Here is a 22,235-nt window from a genome sequence, read left to right on the forward strand (position 1 = left end):
TTAGAGCATTTTTGAAAACTAGTTTGTAATTACTGAAGTTTAAAATAGATCTCAACTTTCTGAGTATCCATCCTATCATCATAAGTATTTGTAGCAGATGAATCTTGATTTTTTTTCATAATTTCTTTCTTAGTGGGTTTATGGTGCATCTGATTTATTATAGTCAATAGAAGAAAGTTTGCTGCTTGTTTTTGGTGATGTAGTTTTGAAGGTGTAATGTGGTCATTCCGTGACTTTACAGATCTTCCAGGATCTCTCTTCCTGAGAATGCAATTAAATGTGCTCTGATCTTGGTTTATATTACTGCTGTTAAAAACAATATCTACTTTATTAATGCTTGTCCTTGGTGGCTTGTAAACATTGTTGCAATAAAGAGAATGAGGAAGGAAAAGACTAGAATGCCAGGTGGAATAGAAACCCAACATTCAGCTTAAAACAGCGAGCTGAGAAAGAGACAGTCTTTACAAGGAATGTTTGTATTGTCATATGTAGAAGAGAAAGTGTCTGTCATGATTGATCAGGGTGATGAAGATTTAAATAAGCTGTTTTCAGGGGGTTATTTAGATGATAAGCAATATAAATTGCATATTTTTGCCCAGACTTTAAAAGGTTGAGTGTATTATAACTGACACAGGGACTGTATTGGAAGCTCTTGGCTTGATCAGTGAAATTACAAAAAGTAGAAGTGCAAAGGAGGATGGGATTTAAAACTTAAAATATTGCGATAAGAAAGCACTTGGATGAGAAGGATTGATTCTTAGTTTTCTCTGAGTTTTCATGGAAATAGGATTATTTTCCTGAACCTTTCAGTCTATCATTAGTGGTTAACTAGGAAAAGGCAGAGAGGGGCTGGACTGAACAAGTTCTCCATTGATTTTACCCCAGTCTGTCTAGTGGCGAGACAAATATCCATAACATGTTGCAGGAAAGGAAAAGTGTTGATACAAGATGGCTGTAATCCTGGTTTCTTTTAGGGAAATGAAAAGAATAAAGACCTCATTTATGGAGGAAAGCATTCATTGAGTTAGCATTAGTCATATATATTTCAGGGAGAAATGTACCTTATGCTACCCAAAAACATTTTTTGGCCCAGTTAATTTGCACAAATTCCTGAAATTAAATATGCTGGAGTAGCAAGAAAATGGATGTGAGCTGCATCTCTGTTAGGATGTTTGCTGATGTTTATTGACACAAGTGTGTGGTTTAGGGTAGCTGTGTTGGGTTTTTTCTCACCCATCCTCTTATGTGACATGGTTAAATTCATCTAGCTGAATAATTCAATCAAGTAGTGGAGAGCAGGGTGGAGAGAGAGTGAGAAAAGATTTCCTGGAACCAGATTCTCCCAGTGAAGGGATAAAAATGCACTGGAATTCTGGCATCAGATTTAAACCTCAGCAAATTTATGAGGCCTGTGATGGTTTTGAATTGAAAAGCATGATGAATCCTTATTGTAATGACATAAAGTGAGTTTTTGATTGCCTTTTCTATTATGTGATCTTACAAGAATTAATCCATGTCTCTTATTAGATGGTGTTACATTGAATTGTAAGCTTTCATTGCGGGTGAATCACTATTCAGGACATATTCCAACAATGAGATTTGTCTGACAGTTCCAGGGGAATGTATTTCGTCCTCCTGTCTAAATGTCGAATATCGTGAACTTTGGAGGGAAGTATGAAATCTAATAAGCTCACAAATCCTCAGGAACAGTAGTGAAATGACACCTCAGGAAAGGTTTATGTAAATAACGGGTCAGTAACAATGGTGTAAGTAATGCGAAAGATTATATTTTCCCCACTTCTTTTTTGAGATACATGAATTAATTGTATTATGCCAGTACCTTGAAGACATGGTATTACTGTCAATGAAAACTTGTATCCATGCTATTTAAATGAGAGAACCCAAAAATATGAATTCAATGTTTGGCACATTAAAAGAATTCATTAATAGGTATTTAAATAGAATATGTGGGAGGCTATTATATAATAAAATAATTTCAGAGTAATTGCTGTTTCACTGTACAGTAATAAAAGCTAAAGATGGCAGTAGGTCTAATTTAAAAATAATCAAAAGTCAGGTAAGGTTTTGTAATTTATTTTTTGATGGAAAGATGAGAAGAGCTTTGTTGAAACAGTCATTAGGAAGTACTTATATTGGTCAGAGAATACTTAGAAATACCTGTCTGATAAATCACTTTTAAAAACATTTAAACCTTTAAAACTGGAATTAAAAAGCTGGAGGAGATGGTTACATTAAATAACTTCGTGAAGGATTTTCATTTTTCTCATGTTGTCTTTTGCTGGTTAGATCGTGACTCACATAACAAATGTGTGATTTTTATTTTTATTTTTTTTAAGTTATACTGGCTAAACTCCAGAAAATATCATCCAAACATGAAAGTCTGATTTTGGGAGTACTGTGTACTTTCATTTTATTTTGCTAGGAAATTGGTTAAAAGACTTATTTAGGTCTAGTATGTTATTCTGCTAGCATGTAGAGAAAGAACGTGATTACACAATCCTTGCAGTATTTTGTTATAGTAACCTCCAAGTTATTTCTTAGCAAATTAAATTCTGTGATTCAGAAAAAGACTTGCTAAATGTTGATCTATGCATGGTGAAGGATTTGGAATTTTTCAATTTTGGAACAGCTCTATAAGAGTTGGACCATGAAAAGTTCAATTAAAATCTTGTGTGGGGTGGTGATAGTCTAATCTCAGCTAATGCTGATACTACTAAGGGCAGATGGCAATTAAATAAGTTGATTGTATTTTTTATGTGCAGGTGAATATCACCCTATCATGTTAAACCTCTCATGTGTCTTGGGGATGGATGTGTCTACTCTACACCTTTGCAGGGGCATTCTCAGTAGCTGGTTGAAACCAGGAGCTAATGGGATTACATACAAGATATGATTAATCATTCAGTCATTAATTTGGCAAGCATGAAAAATGCAATAAACTGTTGCAGTCAGAGGTATCAGGATCAACACACATTGTCCTTGAAATCCTCCTCAGACTTGGGCTGACTGGATGATAGAAGCAGCTTAATTTTCTTCAGCTGAGATATCATTCCCAGTGTTTCAGGTTTTGGATTCTCTGAGATTCCTTAAAGGAACTGGTTTTATAAGTGCTTTCTGATATCACAGTTGTTTTAAAGCAGCTCGTTATTTAAACACTATGAGCCATTACTCATTTTTGATTACTTGTACAGTGCTTTTCTTCTCAGATGATTCAAAGACTTGGAGATAAATCCTGTCTTTTCTGTTACAGAAAGACATTTGCTGTTTTTCTTCCATTTCTCTGGCTTTTGAAAATATTAAGGAAGAAAAACCAAAACAAAGCAGAAATAACCCTGAGGAAATGGTTCAATGATTGCTGCTTCTTCTAACACGAATAGTATGAGCAGGATGTTCAGTCTTTTTTTCCTGGTCAAGGATGTAACAGTCCCTTCAAATTTTTCTTTCCAAAGTAATGATTATATTTTCTCTAAGATTTTTAATTTCTTCACCATAGACCTCCTTTTCTATGTTTCTAGAATATTCAATTTTCATTTTCATGAGGAAACAAAAAAAAAAAATATTCTGGAAGCTGCAAGAATGTCCTGAAGGTGCAATATGCATGTTATTATGTACATTTAAAATTATTGCCTGAACTCACAGCTTGTTCCCTTTCCTCATGTCTTAAAATATTTCTTTTTTACAAAATTAGAAGGCACTCCAAGAACATAAATTCTTACTTATTATTTATTCTTAAATTTTATTTTTTCTTAAGATGAGCATTCATATTAATTGATCCTCATCAGTCAAGGATCTTATTTCCACTGACACACTCATTCAAATCCTACACTTCGAACCTCTAAATTATGTCTCTTCTTTTTGCAAATTATCCTCTAATCAGCTAATATATTAAGTGGAATAGCTAACAGAGTTTAGATTCTTCTGTATTTTTTCTGCTAAGTGTTGCTTTTTTACAAAAACTAGCAAACTGATTCTACTAAGCCTTTGTGGGTTTTAGGTGAAAACATTATAAAAGGTTCCTTCTGCAGTATGGAAAACATTAAACCTGATAGTAAATCGTCCCAATTATTTGTAGTTTATGGGAGAAATCCCAGGGCCAAGCCCTGTTGACTCAGAAACTCTCTAAATGGATTCTGTGCTTTATAATAAGTTGTTATGATCAGGCAGGAGGCCAAGTGCCAGATGGATTGATTGCCTTCTGCCAGAGATATGGCAACATCAGCTGCATCTATTAGGACTGCATTTATTGTTGAAAATCTCAGCTTGTCAACTGGAGTTCAGTTTGTGCTATCAAAACACTCTTCAGTCTCAAGGTCCTGGAGTTAGGTTGAATGATTTGTTGAGAAGTCCTACTTTAGTCTTATTTTAGGATCTTCTCCATACTCCTAAATTATGATGTTTCCTGCTCTAAAGAAAATGGGTTTGCTGAGGCTGTTTCAGAGAAATCAGATAAATGGAGCTTTCCAAAACTATCAATAAGGACGCACAGGAGATCTTAGTTACTAAGTGTGAAACAGGAGTTTTTCAGAAGATACGTAGTCTACGGAAGGAGTAGTAGTAAACCAGCTCTCAAATCAGTGTCTCTTCTGAGCTGCCACCTGTTGAAAGAGAGGAGTATTAGTCACTTGGAAGCACTAAAAAAAAAAAAAAATACAGGAAAAGATGTATCAATAGTCTGAGCTTTCTTATAAGAAAAAGACAAACTCAGTTAGCATTTTGTTTATAACCCAGGGGAGAACTGATGATTTGATTCATGGCCTAATCTAAATTCTACATTCATTGCTTCATGGTGAAAACAAGAATTTAATCCCAAAGCAATCTTATCACTCCACATCTCAACATGAGAGATCAAATCCATGCTGTCAAATTTCATGTTTGTTCTAAGGCATCAAAAACAGAAATATGTCAAATCCAGAACACTTAATTTGGTTATTTCCAAGACATACTTTCAAAGTAGGTCTATGCAAAAGGTTGCAAATACATTTATAGGGTGAGAAGGCATCTGAAATGATCACTAGGGAACTTTGCTACTGCTTTGAATTCCCTTTATAGCTAGTGAAGGAAAATAGGTGCATACAGGGTGCATGTACTCTCTTCCCAAAGCAGGGGTTTTAAAATAACCTAGGTGAATTACTTACTCAGTTGAAGTTCTTACTTCTCTGCATGTGGTCAGGTGAATCATTCCTGAGGTTTTCTGCGCTGGGCAATTTACTGACCCAGCATGAGGCACCTGCAATCTCTGGAGGTGAAGCAGTGTAACCATGTAGGTGTACTGAGGGATACAAACTAAAAGAAACTATTTTTCAGAAGGATTTAGGAATTCAGTGAGAGCACAGTGCCAGTCATGGCTTACAGCTTCTTGACCATGTCAGGCTGAAGTAAGTCAGATGACATTAAGTCAGCTTGCTCATCTTCATGGCACATTTTTTGTGTATTGGTTTCTACAATTGTCCTTTTTCGTTCAGTAGGCTGCCTGATACGAGTCTACTGCTTAGGTCTCAGATTCAGTTGAATTAGATTTGAAAACCCCCCAGAATTCTTCCGTGCAGCTTCCCTATAGCTAGTCAGCTGCTGGATTGAGCCTGCACATTCCAACCTCCTACTTTAGAGAAAACACTCATATATATGTCAGAAAGGCACTATCTCCCAGTGTTTCTTTCTCATTTCAGTTTAACCAGCTGCCCTTTCTGCTTTTAAATGCTGCGTGGGGCAGAAGCTCACATTCACATTTTTTAGGGCACCACGAGACACAGCCTTTGTCCCAGTGCCTGGTGCATGGTACAACAGTCCTGGCTAATATTTCCTGGCAGGACACCTCTCTGCCTCACTCTTCCTCATGAGCATCCCATGCTGGCAGTGTGCTCGTGGCTCCTCTTGGCAAAGGGAGCTCACACTGACGTGTCACCCGTTGTAGAATTGATGCTTGCTGGGGAATGGGTGCCTGTGCTACTGCCCATGAAATTACTGTAAATAGTAGACAGGCTTGAGGTAAAAGCAGAAACAATTTAACCAACTGAAGTGAAATCAATTGCTGTACTTTAGGCAGATACAGAAATGTGGAACAATTCCAGTCCTTGTTGCTGCTCATTCAGGTCTGGCTTCAACGTCGTTTCTTTTCCTTTGTTTTCAGGTAGCAGGCTTAAACCAGACTAACTCCCAGGGTGACTGACAGCTCCCTGGAGATGGGATCTGGCCTTCAGATGCACTTAGTCTTTTACTTGTTTCCCAAAATAGATTCTGATTTGGGATGAAGTCACCCCTTCTGTCCCCCCTGCTTCTGATGAGCATAATTCACCCTTCCTGGCATTCTGCATTTCAGGATATATCTGACTGATTAAAAAAGCATCTGATTTTTTCTCCAGTGCCCTCATCAAAAAAGAAGGCCTGTGGACTGTATCTTTCAGACAGCTTGAGCAGACATTCACAGGCTTCACACTTACTTGACTTAACCTATTTACACACTGCATTCCCCAGTGGCCAGATAACAGAGGAAGAGTTACATTACCTCTGGGTTTAAATGCATAACCTGTGTCTAGCACAGTATTAAAGACAGTGATAAATGCAAGTCATTGATAAAACTCGGTATGTTGGCAAAGAAACTGAGGGGGGTGGTTTATGTCCAAAGTAAAAGGAGAACCAGGGAGATGCAATAATGACATTTTCCTAACTACAAGCATGATTGTATAATGGATATGGGGGGTGTAAAGAATTCAGTCTGAGGCATTAGAATGACTAGACTAATGGTAAACTCTCTGAAATCTGGACTCTTGCCTGTGACACAGCGTATGTACACAAACCAAACTGGACAGAGTGCAGAACTTTCTTGCCTTGAGGCAAAGTGAGAAGAATCATTGTGGTGGCAGCAAGAGGGATGTCTGTAGATGGTAGAACACACCTGCCCATGTGGGTGCTAGAGACACCTTCATGAGAAATGAGAGAGCCCCGGGCTGCCCAGTTCCAACTGCTAGTTACAAGAGTCAAGTTTTTCAGGCCTCTTTGCTCTAGTTTTAGTGGTTTTAGGATGTACAAGGGATCAGTACATCTAACTGTCAAAGTTCAAGTGGATTAGTTAAAGGAAATTTAATATGGTAAGCAGTTCTACAAAGATTAGTTGTTTTTAAGGTATTTTCAAATTTTGCCTGTGAAGCTGTTGTGTACTATTGCTGACTGCAAGAATTCCTTGTTATTGCAGAAGGGTTACTTTTGTACTCTTTAATGATTTTGCTTACCAATTAAGCTTTTTCACCAGCAGGAGAGATAGAGTCCAATGTCTAAGAAATTGTGAAACCTTTACAACTCTGAGGAACTGAAATTTAAGTAACTGGGATGAAAAATTTTACTGGTTTAGTTAAATATGTTAATATTTATATGTTAAATGATTGCATATGTTAAATAATTGCATATGTGCAAAAATTTAAATTACTCTGTGCAATACTTAAAAAAGAAAACGTGGAGCAGAAGATTATTTGAGTCTGGCAGGGTGTTCAGCAGGTTGGACAGGGTCTTTCTTGGCACAGCTGTTTTGTTATTAGTCTGTGAAGCTGTAAATGTGAGAAGCAGAATTGTAAAAACCAGTCAGCTCTGTCAAATAGAAGTATCTAGAAGGAAACAGGGATGTTGTGGCTCACATGGCTGCAAATGCTGACACAACAATGTATTTGTCAAGCAGTTTAAAGATACATTTTTATGTCAAACAACTGAATCTATATTGGAAAAGATCTTTCCTTCTACAAAGGCCTTGAAAACCTATTTATCCTGAAATAATCCCTAAATTTGAAGAAAGAGAAATGAATGGATAGTGTCACCATAGTGCTGTGAATAAATCAGAGTTCCTGGGTGCTTGCAAAAACCTGTCTAAAACTTCATTAGCAGTGGTGGAAAATACTAGATAACTGTGCTTGTTTGCTGTCTGTGTTTATGCTGTGTGGAAACTGTGGAAAGTACAGGAATAGTCTTTCAGTAGCAAGGATTCACTGCTTTTCTTAAGTTAAAGTGTTGATATTATGTTTGTTTCTTTTGTTCTTAAATACTTATTACTCTATGCTCAGTTTTAATTTAAGAGCTTTCTGTAGGACCTACAACTGTGTTTAGGTCCACGAAAACCTCCTTACCTTTTGCTCAGTGAGTTGAATATATTTTTAGTGAGAGACTTTTGGAGCTAGTCATCTTCAGGGATTTCCTGGAGGATAATTCTGTATCCTTAAACATAAATAACTAGTTGGGTAAGTATATTTCAGTAAAGCCTTTTATTAATAGGCATTCTTGCTTTAATGTTTAGATGTACTTCTAGAACTTACATCACTATTTGTCAATTCTTCGTATTTCTGCAGCTTTGAGAGCACAAGAAAATTTTTGTTTGTTTACTAATTGCAGTTCATTATATTTTAAATTACAAATATATGCTGTGGTATCCTTATGAGACTTTTCCATAGTTAATGGCTATTTATGTATCATCCTGGAACTTCAGTTTTTGTCATAATAATAAAAAATGCATGCTTTGTGCAGTTTAAATATGAAGAAATATTTGTTTGATTTTTGCTGAAATATTAATATATAAAACTCTTTAATGACAGGTCTAGCACTTTTGGTCCTTGTAGTTCTATTTTTCTGTTGATTTATAAGCCTCTAATATATACAAAGCTCTAAGCCATCTATTTGAAAAAGCAGAGCATTTAAGGAGAAGTTTGAGTGGTTGTCAGAAGCGCAGGCTGAGGCATACAGAAAAATGTACACTGGTCATAGAAAAAAGCTGCTGGTAGTTTATTTGGCTTCCTCAGGTAGGTGATTTCACCTGACTCAGATTACAGAGTTGAAGTTTTTCTGGGACTAGGTATCTCCAGGAGATCTGGGTCTCAGTGCTGTGGTTTGGGAGCTGAGACAGTCTCCCAGGGTTCCTGTTGCTGTTGTTCAGTCTGTTTAATCTGAAGATGGAAATTCTGTGAATTGAGACAAGAGTTCAGTGGAAGAACATTGGGTAGTGAGGGCCTATGGCTTTCTGCTCTGGTCAAAGTTTAGTTCGAGGAAATGCACCATTCAAAGAGTTGGTACCAGCAATTTCTGTGATCATTGCAGCTGTCTACACAAGGAGATGCCAGCCAGGTGATTGGGCCACTGACAGAGGGCCAGAGGAGGAACGTGGCTGTGGTTAACTCTCTGTACAAACTGCACCAGGCAGTTCTGAAGGTAGGTTTCGTTTGGCATTTCTCTTCTTGGCATAATGTTACCTTCTTGCTCTATCCTGTGCATAAGCTCCATTTAGTGGATGGGAACTCTTGACAAATACAGCCCAATTTTGTGTTAAGAGCTGCACCGTGCTGTGCATTTGTACAGCTCTTTGAGACTGGGCTGGCCCATGTAAGCACCACTATATGACTAATCATCAATATTGGAAGAATAAAGATACGTTTATACAGAATAATCACATCTGACAGCAATTAAACTCTTTTGTTTTTTCTTATCTGTCTTTGTACTAATCAGCCTGATAGCCCCCTTGCTGCATCTGCCTCAGCCCAAGCTTATATTTTTCAGAGGACCTTCAATGTTTTCCCACAGTTGTGGCTAAACTGAAAAGGGGAAGGAAAAGGTGAAAACAAGAAAAGCAATACCTTACAAATATCTCCATACATTATTACTGTGACTAAAGTCTGGCCTGGAAATTTTTCAGAACTAAGCAGAGTTGTGAATAATTCCAATTTACCGGTTTAGTGATGCCAGTTGTTACGCAGTCTTTGTAAACTAAACCAAACAGATAAATTGATAGTTGCAGTTAATCGTATTTAAATTCTGATTAGAAAAAAAGATCATGAGTACTCCTGACTCCAGATATGTTCAAAGAATTTTTTAAAATGCTAAAAAGCCTGTAAAATTTCCTTGGATTTTGCAAACAGATGGTAGATCAACTTTTAAGTCTGCTTTCTCTGATGTACTTAGTAATGAACCTCATGTGTCTTAGTGTTGGAGGGAGATCTGATATGATTCAGTCTTTGAGTTCAGTACTTATCTGGCTTAAAAATACTATTGTGTAGCATATTCAGGGCTGTAAGGAAATTGGTAGAATAGTCCTTCAGATCATTCCTTGACTCTCAAGTTTAATACTGTTTTAGCTCTGCATAAACAACTGTTTAGCATATAGTGCTATTACAGCCATAATACTGAGAAAGAACAACCATTCCTTCAAATATTTGCCACAGAGCTGCTTGTATAGTTCTCCATGAATTCTATACTTAGCAGTGGGAGAAGGCACTGGTTATTTTTATTCTGATTCCATTAGCCCTTCAGCTAAATTTCAGCTTAACTCCATTGAGTCATTTCTTTGCCAAGGCAGAAGCAGAGTCCATAGGAAATCTGAGAGCAAAGGACTGATACTGATGCATTGAAAATTCTGTCTGTACAAAGCACACTTGATAGTTATCTGTAGCTATGTAAGCACTCATTACTAAAGATAACTCAGTATGACAGTGAATTTTATGGATCCTAATAATTTGTTGAATGCTGATTATTAACAATTACTTTACAATTTCTAGGTTACTACCAGTCAGAGCTCATTTCCAGCAGCTGCTGAGCAAACGGTCACAACTGCCTTAAAGGTAATTGAATGTCCATATGCTTCAGGGATAGAGCTGAGCTTGCCTTTGTTTCTTACACTTAAAATGGGCACATATTTCCCACATATTGCTTTGCATCAATATATTTAGTAACAGGTATACAAATATTCTGACATTTCTAATTTATTGTATCTGCAGCTACATATGTGTTACCTGTGCCAAGTCACTGCTTGAGTCGTGCTTGTATTCAGAATATTCTCATAACAGTCAGAACATAGATGTCATCTGACTGTGAAAATAAATGTCTTTCTCTGCAGCATTCACACAGCAATAGCTGGATCCTTCATCACCCCCTTCCTCCCCCGACAGATACATCAAATTATAATTTTTATGTGACCTGGTACTTTCCTGGAGGGGGATGTGGATGGCAGTGCAGCCTCTGTGGATGACAGCTCTCCAAGTCCATCCTGCTGGGCACTGACCTGGGAGGGTTGTGTGCAGGGGAATGAAGGGCAGCTTGTGTCTGGGGAATATGCAACTGAGCTAAATGTGCACCAAAACATGTACATGTACAGGAATGCCAAATTGCTGCACACCTTTTTGAAGGAAGGCTTTTACACAGAAGCAGCAAGCAGCTATATTTCTGTACTTTACTGGTAAAATCAGTTAAAGAGAAGTGTTATCATTAGGTTTGGTTCTCTTATTTAGTATTTTCTAATGCAGAATAATAAAAAGCTCTGATAAAATGAACTGTTTCCTAAGGCATTTTTGAGGTGTCAAAATGCAAATGCTTCTAGTTTTTGTTTCGTTACTTCTGCCTTTTCCTTATTCTATTTTAGGCAGTCCATGATCTAATGGGTAGTGCTGTTCAGCCGCTACTGAACTCTGTTGGAGATTCAGTGGAAGCTATTATCATCACTATGCACCAGGAAGATTTTTCTGGGTAACTAGAAATACCTTTTAAATTTACCATTGCTCTAGTAAGATGTCCTGCATGTGTATAATAGATTGTTATTGCCATAATGTCCTTGAAGCAAGAGTGCTTGTTTGTTGAGGGGAAGGCAGTGCTTTATGGTTAATGAACATAGGAAGCAGAATTACACCTATCTGTAGAAACAAATTAATCAGGTAGCATCTGTCTTCTTCCCCTCCCCCTTTTTTTATTCATATCTGTTGAGTAAAATTCAGTTCAAATGGAAAAGGAAAGCTGACAAGAGGCCATTTTTGTGCTTTAAAAAGCCCTTTTGCTTTCAAAATGTGGAGGTTTTTTTACAGTCTTCAGAACTGTCAGTATTCCTGTTTCTCAAAGCATATAGCCTCTGATGTAGTAGATAAAATTAACTTTTTAAAATATTTACATCTCAGGTTCAGTATGTTATGCTATTTTCCCGTAGCGTTTTCATTAAAATTTCCAGGATTCTTTACATGCCAAGATCTTGAGTCTGATGCATAATTGAGACTACCTTCCTAAATTGTATTTTGGTTGTTGTGTCTGTTCTGACATTGCTTGTGTCATCACCAGTTGTCCTGTTTTCTATCTTGAAAATTCACTGTAAATAGTATCTTGTCAGAGATGTTTTGAATTTTCTTTGTGACTTTTTTTTTAAACAATATTCTACCCTTACCCTCTTTTGGCATCAGTAGCACAATACCTCTCTTGGTGGGTGAACAGTTTCCAAAGGCTAAGTTTTGTTAGATAGCCTGTGTGTTCTTCTAAGTTTGGAAGAGTTCTTGCACCTGACTGTTAGTCAAAGAGAAAGAGGATTGGTTTGTATCCAGGGGCTTCTGTGCTGCTTCTGTGACACTGACTTTGTAATCCTGGGTTTGGAGGAATCCAGGATACTAATTCTACACAGAGAACAGGTTTGGGATTGCCAGGCTAAACTAGTAACACTGTGACATATGTCTGTATTTTATGATCCACTATTAGAGTTTTGAATCAACAACTGGGACATCCAAATTTAGGATCTGGATTTCAGGTGTAGGCTCCGAATTGAAGGAGGCTCTGCAAGTTGGGTAGGAGTGGGGTATTTCGCTGTATCTTGTTATTTCTTATTTGATCTTCTTGTGGGAATGGCTCATAAAGAGATACTTTTTGACTATAGTTTCAGAGAGAGCTACATGCTCTGTATTCTGAGTAGAAATGAGACTCTACAATTCATGCCATGACATGGTGGGGTAATAAAAAAAAAATTAAAAGAATCCAGTAGGTTTTGGTTGTGTTTTAAAGACAAATTTAGCTGCCCCTATTTCTTTTAATTTTTTTTTCCCTTTTTTTTTTTTCAGATCATTATCCAGCTCAGGAAAACCAGATGTCCCTTGTTCTCTCTACATGAAAGAGCTTCAGGGTTTTATAGCAAGAGTCATGAGCGACTACTTCAGACATTTTGAGTGTTTTGACTTTGTCTTTGATAACACTGAAGCCATGGCTCAGAGAGCAATTGAACTTTTCCTTCGCCATGCCAGTCTCATAAGGCCCCTCGGTGAAGGTGGGAAGATGCGCCTGGCAGCGGATTTTGCACAGGTACCCTCAATACTGATTTCTGCTTTTTAGTGCTGTTTCACTAATTTCACTGAAAAGCATCAATGCTTTTGTCCCCATCAAAGTGTAAATGGGCAGTTGTAGAGATTGGTGCATTCCAGGTATAAACATCCTCTCTGATAAGACACTGCATCCTGAGAAATGCATCCACTAAGTAGCTGAAGATGCCTCCTCACTGTAAGGCACATTCAGTGAGGTCTGACAGCTTCCTGTCCAGGTGACTGTTGCATTTAAATTCAGCTGCATCTTGGCATGTTGTCCCACTTGGCCGACCTCTTCGGCATGTCTGCCGTTTGCCACCATTCATTCACTTCATTCTTTCCCTCTCTTCTAATGGAATATGGTGTGTCACTTCTTTAATCACTCTGCATATCATAGTGCCCACTGTGTTTAATGGCTAACTCAGCTCTTTGCAGTGAAGGAGACAAGCTGAACAAGTATCAATATCCTGGGGAAGAGCTGCCCTATTGGAAACAGAAGGGCAGTTGTCTTGTGGGATTCTCCAACTGACTGACCTGCCTCTCAGCTTTACCTAACTCTTGCAGGACTAAACCACAAAAGAAATCGCCAGATTCATAACCACTACCTGTCTGTGTTATCTACTATATTAAAATTTAATTTGTCAGCAGTACCACTGTATGGTTAACATACCAAAGAATCCACAGAGCAATCTGAGGCTGCCATTTGTTATTATCCTAGTGGAAAAGAGAATTAGCACCAGCTGTCTGCACACCAAGTGCTGCTTTTGGCTGGTAGGTAGTTGAGGTAGGAGAGGAAGGCAGCAAGGGAGGAATTTCTGCCACCTCCATTCCTTCTTGTGGCTTCTTTGTATCATTTGCTTGAGAGTTAGGTACTCCTGAGTAAATTTTTTTTATTTGTTACTCAAAAATAGCAAATCAGCCCTTAACCACAGAAACTAAGGCAAAGTTTTCAATTGTTTTCAGCGAGGAGGTCCATTCCCTTCCCTATTTTTAAGACAATGGCATAAAATTGGAAGCAAAAACAGGACACTTGGCTCTTCCTGTGGAAGGAATAGAGATAATTCTAGTAATTTATGCTAATTTTAACTAAAGTAAGTCATATAAATTTGGAAAATATTTTCACCTGATTGTACAGTAAAAGCATCTGATCTCAGCACCTGTTATAATCTAAAAATATGACTTGTTTATAATTTCAAAACACTGATTTTTCCCATTCTGACATGGGCTGCCTTTTAAGTGAAAAATGGATGTTTTCATAGAGTGTAGAGGAATTTACATGGTCTTCCCCACTGTGCTGAGTATAACTCCTGAATAGACAACTGTGAAAGGATAAATATTCTGATTTCTTCTGTGCCACAGAATAAAAAAAAAAGGGTTTGAATTAATTCCTGTGTCCTGCCTTCAGCTGTTGCTGCATCTGGGGGCTTGTGTTTTTCTTTCTTCACATTTCACCGTATTCTTGGCTCATTTAAAAATGGGCTTAAGAGAAGAAACTCATGTCCAACCAGCTGCATGGAGCCAACTCAGCACTCACTCTGTGCCTTTAAGCGTCTCTGCACAGAGCTCCTCTGGCTGTCCTGGGCTGCACAGGGGCTGCAGTGTCCAGAGTGGGCTGGACACTATATCCTCTTGCTCAGCATAGAAGAAAAAGGATTGAAACATTTTGTAATTGGACGCTGCCTTATATCCATGTCTTTTGGGATGTGTGTGCTCCTCCCAAAAACCTGGTGGATTTTGTGCACGTGCCCACGATGCCAGCTCCTGGGAGCCTGGCAGGAAGATGGTTGTTGCTCTGACCCAGCCAGGAGTCCTGGTGTAAATGCAGCTTTAATCCTAATGAGGACTAGGAGAAGTTGCTGCTGCTTTTGGCTGAGGAGGGCAGGGAGCAGGTATTTAGCTGAGCTGCTGGTTTGATGAGAAGGATAATTTTTTCCAAGTGGCCATAAGTGCTGTGTGCAGGGGTTGTTTTCAGTCCCAGAAAGGCACTGCATTGTTGGACTAAAGCCAAGCCCAAAGGAAACAACCTGCCTGGAAAGATGCTGTGTGTAGGAGTAGGTTTCTTTATAAACTGTTTTTACTTGTGCTCTGTCTTGTAATTTTGAATTTTCTCAATGCAAAAAAGGGTTACATGTTCCTGCTCAGAACTGACTTTTGAGATCTAAAACCCCTTCTGGTATTTTGGGGTTGCTTGCAAGCAAAAGACCTGGGCAGAAATCTGTCCAGAAGCTTTGATTAATTTGAGTTTGTATTATAAACACACATGCAATGAATCAAATAACCTCTGATTGCATCAGATTTTGGGTATCATGCTTCTTCACATTCTCTCAGGGCACTCACACAGAGCTGCCTTATACTCAGCAAGAATAGCTTTGGCTGAGAGTCTGATTTGAAAATTTTTGCACTGAAAACGTGTTTTACTGATAAGTTGCCTCAAAACAACAGGTGTCCACACAGAAGGGAGAAAACCAATTTCAGGTTCTCTTCATTCAGAACTGGGTTTGCTGAGGTGCATAACAGCCAATTTTCTGGAGTGAGGTTCAGCTACTCATACTTTAGGAATTACTGCTGTTAAATTCTCTGTCTTACCCTGTTTGCAGTGTCAGTATCTCATTTGGCTGTCCCGTGCACTACAGATTTCTCAGCACTCAGATTAGGTGTGTGCTCCTGTGGCAGCTGGAAACAGGGCTATGATAGGTTTGAAATATGCCTGAATATCAATAATGTGATTTGATGTAAATCAGTGCTTACAGGAACACTGCAAGCCCTAGGAAATGTGCACAGCACTGCAAGGTTGTTATTGAGTGCAGGGCCACAGGTCCTTGGGAGTCTCATTTGAAACATTTCCAGTCACAGGCTGTGTTTGGCTCTTTTCATGCTCTCAGTTTTTATGCAAGCAATTGTACAAGATTACTTTTCAGCTCATCCCTGTATACTCCCAAAGCAGCTTGTTTTATTCAGTTTTGTATTTGCAAGGTGCCCATACATAATTCAATATTCACATATTTAATACCAAATTTCACTTTTTAGTTCAGTACTTGTCAGACTGGAAAAAAATGTTCTCCTGGAGGCAAGCAAGCCAGCAAGCCCTGATGGTTTTCAGCACTTCTGTTTCTGGGAAGTGCAAGTTCTTTTCCAGAGGACCTTTTGACTTGCTTGGTATTCAGAGTTGTTACAGCACTTAGGCACACTTTGGGATTGTGGCTTGTAGTTCAGGCCTTCCTAAAACCCAGTGGAAGTGCTGGACAGTGCAGCAAAGAATGAACTATTTTTATTGGTCCTGCTTGAGTTGGTAACTATTCTCTATATGCTTTCCTGTATCTCTTATGTAGGCATGATTTATGCTTGGGATTTTTGGCATTATTCAGTAGTGTGTTCAGACAATTTTGATAGGGTACAGTTAATGCTGCCACCAATTCTTCAAGTCTTTCTCAAAAAAATTACTGCAAAATATTTGGGTTTTATTTAATTTTCCTAGAAAAATGTTTTTGTGGTAGAAGTTTACAATGCTAAATTCTAGAGTAGGAGAAAGAGCTGTTCCTATCTGATGGCTAGCCTGTGGTCAGAATCTGGTTTCCAAATTCATTGTGTGGGATTAAAAACAAGTAAGACTATTAGGCATTTGGGTTTTTTAAAATGTAGACAGATTTATTCATTTGATCAAACATGATGATACAAGTGTAAAAGTGCTTTTTATTATTTTTTCCTAAAAAATTTCCTTTCTAGTTTCTTACAGAGAAACAAGAGCAGCAGGATGCTGTGATCACAGTTGTAGTCATAAAGACATAAACTACTAAAGCTAAAATTCATTTAATGTTTAGTGATAATTATCTTCCTGGAAAGAGGGAATTATATGCTGATGTATGTTATTTTAGAGGTGTCACAGCTGAAGGATTTTCTTAAATATCAACCATTTTGGCATTGCTACACTGGAGAGAAATCAAATTGCACGTCCCTTCAAGGTCAGCTTCTTTCATATAATAGTTCAGCTCTTCTGCTCCCTTGCTTGTTAAAGCATTCTGTCCTGGTGAATGGCTAGAAAAAAGCATTCTGAGGTAACATTTAAAAACTTGGAATTCATCTTGGCCAGGAGGAAATGTAATTGCTAAAAATTTAATGTTAAGATTTTCCAGCTGAAAAAACAGCTGTTTAAGTAATGAGAGATCTTGAAAATATCACAATAGGCACTAAACAATGACTTCACTATAGATTTTTTTAAAGCACCCTTCAATATATATGCATTATCTGTATCTAGACTACATATTAACTTCACCCTTGGGTTGCTGAACATAATCCAATTAGAGAAGCCAGGCATGTGATGTATTTTTTTCAATATGGCCAGCCAGTGAATAGTTCAACAGATAATTGACCACCTAGCCATGGGCTATGCCAGAGTCATATAAGAAGAAAAGATAATGTTGCATTTTTGGGCTTAGAGAGCATGAGCCATTGAGAAGAAGCATATGTTGGGCAGGAGCCTGCCACTGTGTCCTGCGAAGCATAGCAAAAACTAACATGAATAAATCATGGAAAAGCAATGAGTTTTGAACAAAGCTAGAAGAAAAAGGTCATTAGGCCTTCTACTATTCTATCTGCTGCTTGCTTTTTGGCAAGCGCATTCATCTCCTAGTGCTCCCCTTGGATTCTGTGTTAGTGATTATATCACATCAAGCCTCTGTGGTTGCAAATTACTGCTTGAACACTGGATTTATCACCGAATTTAACCTGGATGTTTGAATTTTCAGATTTGCAGTTTGGAAGGGAAATTTGGAAAAGAAACAAAAAACACAATTTACCCTTTTAAATGTAAAGTCCACAGGACGTGGCTGAGTGAAAGGCCACGCACATGATACAAGTACTGGCTGCCAACAGCCAGAAACATCCCCTGATGTAAAGAGCTCGCTGACAGGCTTTGAAACTACAGCTGTGTATCACAGCAAAGGCTGCTGCAGTATAAACTCTCTGTGTGAATCAACAGTTGATGCCATTTCAGGTGATGACAGGTAACACAAACCAAGAAGCGATGCACGCTCAGTTCTCTGCCCAATTCCAGCACCTTAAAAACAGCAGCTGTTCCAGCCGAATGGTTCCTCCCCAGCACTTGCTCCTGGGCTGGCACAATGCTCAGCAGAGACAATAAACCCCCCTCAGTGGCCTCAGAAATGACTGTGACAGCAGAAGGATGCTGTAGCATCCCACTGTGTCGCTGGGCTCAGATAAACACCTAAAATTCAAGCAAAGTAAACAATCTTAGTTATTACGTGAATTATACTTTTTACTGGAGAGAGACTGGGTTAGAACACAAAGACTAGCGTTGTAAATTTTCAAAAGAAGAGTTTCTGTGGTTTATGTACATTTTTACCACTTTAGTTTTTGCTCATTCCCACTCTTCATGAGTCAATGTGAGATAGTATAGTATGCTGCAAAGCTTAAAAACAGTATTTTTCTTTGGCAGCTATTACTTCACGAATCCACCATCTGCTGCCATTAAATCTATCTAGTTCTAGCAATACTAATAATTTCCTACAGTGAATAAAGGTTGAAGATGAAGTAATAGAATTTTCCAAAGTAATTTTTCTTCTTTAGTACTTAAGACTGAAAATTTTAATTTATGGAGACTACGAAGTATATTCAAGAGAATTCATTTGAATTTGTTTCAATAAGGAACTGGTTAACTGTAGAAAGTTTCACTTAACATCTCATTACTTCATATTATGTTCCAGGAGCGAAGGAATCTTTTAAAACTTATTAAGCAAAATTATATTTTGCTATGCTGTTATTTCTTCCCCCTCATGATTACCGTTTGATCCATGCATCTCTGTTTCCACAAGTCAGACTGGCAGATTGTTGCCTGTTATCAAAGTCTCTAAAGAACCTTAAGGAATTATCTTCTCCCTGGTCCCTCACAGCTACAAGCCCACAGCTCCCTCCAGAGCTGGGACACCAGCTCCTGCAAGATATCAGTTGTTTCCAGCTGCCCCCAGCCAATACTGATGCCTGAAACAAAGCTCTGGAGAAATCAGTCTTGCTCCCATTTGTTTTTCAGGATCTGTAGGGTTCTAGTGTCATGATGCAGCAAAGCTTACTTAGTTAGCTCCTCTTTTTGGCTGCTTGCTCCTGATCCTGTGTGGCAGAGCAGCCTCTTGGCTCCCACTGGTGCTCCTGGGGAACCTGGGGAAACAGCATGCTGAACTTGCTGTAAGCTTCATGGCAGCTTGGAATTGGAGCACTTCCCTGCAGCAGTTCCCTGCAGAGCCTGCCTTTCCTGGGAGCATGCCCTTACTCCCTTGTGCCAGCAGATTCAGCACAGCTCAGCAGCTGGGGGCTCCTGAGCCACAGGGACATTGACCTCCCACCTGCATGCAGGAGAGGTGACCTCATCCTCAGGGTGTAGAGAGGGGTCATTTCATAGCCTCAAGATTTGGGGACCAAAAAAAGGGCAGCAGGCAAGAGGAAGCCAGGCTGTGACTCAGGTCTGGAGCCTTATTTCCACGTCCTGGATTTTTATTCACTTTCTTCTCCTGTGAGTGACTTTCTACCTCCACTCCATTCAAGTGGCTTGGAAGTGCCTGATGTGGGCATGTACTCTGAGCTCCCTGGGCTCGGGCAGTGGCTGTGCACTGCCCACAGGAAAGCTCTGTGGGGCATTCCCCATTGCTTTCCAGAGCTACCCACCTCTCCTGGTCTGCAGGGGAAGCCAAGATGCTGGGGCTGCGCCCTGTGGCTTTCCCAGCTTTGCCTGAGTGTTGTGTAGGGGCTTACTCCTACAAACATGATTCACCTGACCTGTTCTAGGTGTCCACCTCGGTGAAAGGTGCATCTCTCCCCCCCAGGAGTGGCTGTTTCTCTCCACTGCCTTTGAAGAGAACGTGTAGATGTTGAGAAATAGGTGAGATGACTCCTATCCTGCCACCTGCTTTTAAAGAGGAATGCCTGAAGTATAGGGCCTTGAATTGCATTATTCACTAATTAAAGTTCTTCTGGGTTTAGATGAACTATGGCCTCACAGTTCAGTGCACCATGTTTCTTGCTTATGCTGGAGTCTCAGCATAGTTCTGTGCTCATGGTGAAGCTGGTGGCCCAGCAGCCATCCCTGTCTGAGGAAACACTGCAGCTGGAAAGAATAATATAATAGTATTAAAGACCTCACTGTAAATAGTGTCATATCACAAACACTTTGAAACTCGTTCAGCAATATTACTTACAAGGGAAACTCACTGTATGGTGGGTTTTCATCTTGTTACTTATTTTAGCTGTCGTCCTTTGAAACTTAGTTTAATTGTGCATTATGTGTAAATCAAAGTCTGAATAGTCTTTCAGGCTGGGGATTTTAAAAAAACAGAGACTAAATCCCTCATTTGGCTGACACTTCAGGAATGCAAAAAATAAAAGACTTAATCCATGTCTGAGTAAGATTACCTGCGAGATTTTTTTTTAAGTGGTGGTGTTTGTATTGGTGTGCACATTAACTGAAATTTTACTGTGTAATATTCATGTTCAGTCTGGGATCCAGAAGGGAAATTGTTCTTTCTCACTTCTCTGTCCTTACTGTTAATGAAGAGCCTGTGACAGGATCTAGAAATAAGAACCCAAGTGGAGCCTGGCTCTTCAAAAAAGCAGAGCTCCCATGCTTCAGCAACAAAAGGTGTTTTAAACTTGTTTGTTTTTAAAGATGGCTGCTCTAACTCAGAAACCCAAAAGTATGAAAATAAGTATGAAAATAATGCTCTTACTCTTTTGACCATGATTCCATATGACCCATTGCCAACAGATCACAGCTGCCTTCTATCTAATGTGTATAGGTTTTGTGCCCCAAAATTTGGGGCCTGCTGTTCAGGAAGGAATCTTTTTAGCCTTGTCCTTCACCAAAGGAAAGGGTACCCAGCTGAAATGTGTCTGCAGTTTTACTGCTTTAGCAGTGGTTTGTGGAGACCTGCCTGGATTTGCTTTCTTCCCAGGCCAAGGTCAGATTTTTGCGGTATTGACATGAGTGCTTCATTAGGAAACTCATCACCAACAAAATAAACCTGCTGCAAGAAACAAAGCTTTAGTCTCAGAAAACTCATGAGGCCCCTTCTGTTGTTATGCACAGACTGCCTCTATCATTTGTCACGACGTGCTTATTGTGTTGCCAAGAATCAGGCAGAAGTCTTGGCTTGGGCAACATAGTATGGAAGGAACACACAGCTTCTTGTCTTAATTCAGCAACCAGAGAGAAGACTGCAAGTTTGGACTGCTGCTTAAAGACAGGCTACTTCAATACCAGGTGTTAATGTTTTGATAGAATCCAATTCAAATTGAGCTGTTTGCTTTTGTAGATGGAGTTAGCAGTAGCACCGCTGTGTCGGCGAGTCTCTGACTTAGGAAAATCTTACAGACAGCTGAGGTCATTCAGGTGAGTTGCAGTCACAGTATGACTAAACTGTATTTCAAAACTGATTTATTACCTCGTGTTAGTTCTGATTGAACTGAGAGCTTTTTTGGCAACTCCCACCAGCAAATTAGAAATAGATTAAAGTTCTTTTAAATTTTATGCACAGTATAACTATGATTTAACAACCTTTGTCATGCAAATGTTGGCCAAATTGTACTTTTTTGTGTTGCTCTCAGTACATCTTCTGTATGACAGCGAGTTCTATAGTTACCTTAAATGTTTTCACTGAAATACAAAATTCACAGCCCTATGTTGTTTAATTACAATAGGCAACTGCTGTAAATTTTTGCAAACTGGACCTGTGTTGGAAACCCAAGATGCAGAGCAGAACTCGATAGTTCTATCCTAATGCAATAGTGCCACCGCATAGAGACACTTTTCTAATGCATAAAATAAGCTATTTCTTCATTTCATGAGTATATTGTTACATTTTTCCAGACCACTGCTGTTCCAGACCAGTGAGCATATTGCCAGTAGCCCAGCTCTGGGAGAGGTTATTCCATTCAGCATTATTCTTCAGTTCTTATTTACAAGAGCACCACCAGAGCTAAAATCACCCTTCCAGGTAATAAGATCAACATCTTTTATTTTCAGATGTCCTAAGGTGAAATGAGCATTGTAGTTTGCCCTAGCTGTTTTAGTTAAAGATTATTCAAGTGCACATTTTATTTAATGTTTGGTTTTGTTTTTATTGTGGCAAAGGTATTATGGTAATTGGT

At 38.9% G+C, this 22,235-nt stretch overlaps 1 protein-coding gene across 1 annotated transcript in view; it reads left to right on the forward strand.

The window, feature by feature from the left end:
- Window positions 1-22,235, forward strand: part of COG5 (component of oligomeric golgi complex 5) — a 180,098-nt gene that overhangs the window by 147,750 nt on the left and 10,113 nt on the right. Inside the window, exons 15-20 of the mRNA XM_062491605.1 lie at window positions 9,091-9,201; window positions 10,542-10,604; window positions 11,402-11,505; window positions 12,849-13,086; window positions 21,401-21,477; window positions 21,955-22,081. Coding sequence (XP_062347589.1) covers window positions 9,091-9,201; window positions 10,542-10,604; window positions 11,402-11,505; window positions 12,849-13,086; window positions 21,401-21,477; window positions 21,955-22,081 — 720 coding nt within the window. The remainder of the gene's footprint in view (window positions 1-9,090; window positions 9,202-10,541; window positions 10,605-11,401; window positions 11,506-12,848; window positions 13,087-21,400; window positions 21,478-21,954; window positions 22,082-22,235) is intronic.

Source organism: Cinclus cinclus, chromosome 4, assembly GCF_963662255.1.
Source record: "Cinclus cinclus chromosome 4, bCinCin1.1, whole genome shotgun sequence".
Classification (NCBI taxonomy): Eukaryota; Metazoa; Chordata; class Aves; order Passeriformes; family Cinclidae; genus Cinclus; species Cinclus cinclus.